Source organism: Teleopsis dalmanni, chromosome 1, assembly GCF_002237135.1.
Source record: "Teleopsis dalmanni isolate 2A chromosome 1, ASM223713v2, whole genome shotgun sequence".
Classification (NCBI taxonomy): domain Eukaryota; kingdom Metazoa; phylum Arthropoda; class Insecta; order Diptera; family Diopsidae; genus Teleopsis; species Teleopsis dalmanni.
Genome location: NC_051846.1, coordinates 28,915,557 through 28,918,322, shown reverse-complemented (window position 1 = coordinate 28,918,322; position 2,766 = coordinate 28,915,557). Strand labels below are relative to the sequence as shown.

Here is a 2,766-nt window from a genome sequence, read left to right as displayed (position 1 = left end):
ATTTTGTATGTTTTTCAATACAATTGCATGAATGGCACTGCTTACAAAGCATGTAGCAATTGAAGGAAGGAAGAAAAAAATACCCAAATAAAGCAAACAAAAATACACAAAAATTCAATTTGTAATTCCACATCCGTTCGGCTATAGAATTTCGTATCCGAACTGAGAAATACTCAAAACTGTGAGCTAAGTAAAATAATGAAATAATAATCATAAAAGGCAAATTGCTGATCTTGGAATTCAACGTGTGTCGCAGGCTCAGTTTTCAATGTAACCCGCAGTCGCAGTCTTCGGTGTACAGCTCAACGTAGTAGTAGCACAAATAGTGCTCATCGTCGCGATCGGTGATCAACAGTTTGAGATCATCAATTTTTTGATTTGAATAGTGCAGATTTTGTGATTTCGTCATGAGAAAAAAATATAAATCTCTTAAGACGCAATTGTTGCTCGGCTTCTTATTTGCTGTGCAATTGGCACTTGTCTATAGTACGCGAAATGCGACGTCACGATATAACGTCGTCTTGGTGATATTCGATGATATGCGTCCAGTCATTGGTGGCTATGGCGATCGTTTGGCGTACACGCCGCACTTGGATGCTTTTATGAATGAAAGTTACTATTTTACACGCGCTTATAGTCAGGTAAAGTTGTAGTGATTGTTGTTATTTTGATTCATATCGCAATAGATCTGTGTTAGTGTAAGTGATCAGCTACTTTGTTGTTGTTTAATCTAAGAAATCGTAAGTGAACTATATTCGCTTGTGTTGTATGCAATAGTTGTTGTAAATAATAATGAAAGCGTTTGTTGTTTGCTTAATTAAATAATTAAAATTACGTATTCTAATTTAGCAAATATAAAACTATCTCGTTCTAATTGTTTTCATTGCTTTTTATTACTTACAGCAAGCTCTGTGCGCGCCTAGTCGTAACTCTATGCTCACCAGTCGCCGTCCTGATACTCTTCATCTGTATGACTTCTACAGTTATTGGCGCAATTTTGTTGGTAATTTCACAACGTTGCCACAATACTTTAAGGAACACGGTTATTATACTTATAGCACTGGAAAAATATTTCACCCAGGCATATCTTCAAATAACACTGATGACTATCCGCTCAGTTGGACAGCTCGTCCATTCCGTCCAAAAACAGAAAAATACATGAATTCGCCAGTTTGTCCCGATGTTAGCGGTGTACTTAAAAAGAATCTTATATGCCCTGTACATTTGCAGACACAACCATATAAAACTTTACCTGACATTGAGTCTACCACGGAAGCGATACGCTTTGTGCAAACCCGTACTAAAAATCGTAAACCCTATTTTCTCGCTTTGGGCTTTCACAAGCCACACATAAATTTTCGTTTCCCAAAACAATTCTTAAATCATTTTCGCATACGTAATTTTTACAATTATACCGAAGACACAATTAAACCACATGATATGCCAAACGTGGCTTGGAATCCCTATACAGATGTGCGTTCACGTGATGACTTCAAATATATGAATATATCGTTCCCTTATGGACCGATTTCACGCTTGCAAAGTGCACAAATACGACAGGCCTATTACGCTTCGGTCGCATATGTCGATGATTTATTTGGAAAATTTATGGCTAATATTGATAAAAATAATACGATCGTTTTAGTGACCAGTGATCATGGTTGGTCATTGGGAGAACATGCTGAATGGGCAAAATATAGTAATTTTGAGGTTGCCTTACGTGTACCGCTTATTATACGAACACCAGAATATGCTTTAGATACGGCGAAGAGAGTGAACACCTTGACGGAATTAGTGGATGTTTTTCCAACATTAGTGGATTTAGCACACTTGCCATCACTACCACGCTGTACTGATACTACACAGTTGGCTTGTACAGAGGGTAAGAGCCTATTTCCACAACTGGGTGGTGTTGGTTTAGGTGAAGAGCATGTGGCCTTAAGTCAATATCCACGTCCCGGTACACAACCAACAAAACATCCTAATAGCGATAAACCTAAACTGAAGAATATCAAAGTGATGGGGTATTCTATGCGCACTGAGAATTATCGGTACACCTTATGGGTGCGTTTTCACGCCCAAAACTTCAGCCGAGGTAATATTTTTGTAATAACTAAATTAAAATTATTTATATATTATATATATATTTACATTTATGTTTCAGATTGGACTGATATCTATGGTGAGGAAATGTATGATCATCGTTTGGATGCAGGTGAAGAAATGAATTTGGCAGAGTTACCAGAGTTTGATGATGTACGCACTTGGCTTAGAAAAAAGTTGATTGTTAGTTTCAGTAAATGATTTAAAAGTTTAAGTGAAATAGTATTTTTCTAAGTTGTGTATATTATTTGTTAAAATATGTATATATTTAAAAATTTATTAGTTTATTAATTTTCATAAAAGCAAGAGGAAAAGCAAAACCAAACCGGGTTGTCTTTTGTATTATAAACTAAGGAAAAAAGATAGTAGTTCAGAAATGCAGAAAGTCCTTTTGTGGATTGATTTACTTCAGATTTATTATACATAGTACATAGCATAGATTATAAGTTGTTCACAGTTGTTCGTGAAAATATCTTTATAAACATAAGTAATTAAAAATATCTATTCATTTTATGAAAAAAAAAAAAACAGACAGAGTTGACGAAATTGTGATTATTATCGGATATTACGTTTAATCATTTTCTAGTTGCCGATCCTGCCTTCACGCAGAAGATTTTTTTATACCCCAATGAATTGTTTCGTTCTATTTAAATCTATATTTTA

General features: G+C 35.1%; 1 protein-coding gene across 1 annotated transcript; it reads left to right on the top strand.

Annotated features, from left to right (window-relative positions):
• The first annotated feature begins 207 nt into the window (after window positions 1-207).
• LOC119673156 (iduronate 2-sulfatase-like) lies at window positions 208-2,428 on the top strand. Its single transcript, XM_038084392.1, has 3 exons — window positions 208-641; window positions 904-2,095; window positions 2,165-2,428. Exons 1-3 carry the CDS (start codon window positions 408-410, stop codon window positions 2,302-2,304), a joined length of 1,566 nt encoding a protein of 521 aa, XP_037940320.1. The 5' UTR covers window positions 208-407; the 3' UTR covers window positions 2,305-2,428.
• The last annotated feature ends 338 nt before the right edge of the window (window positions 2,429-2,766 follow it).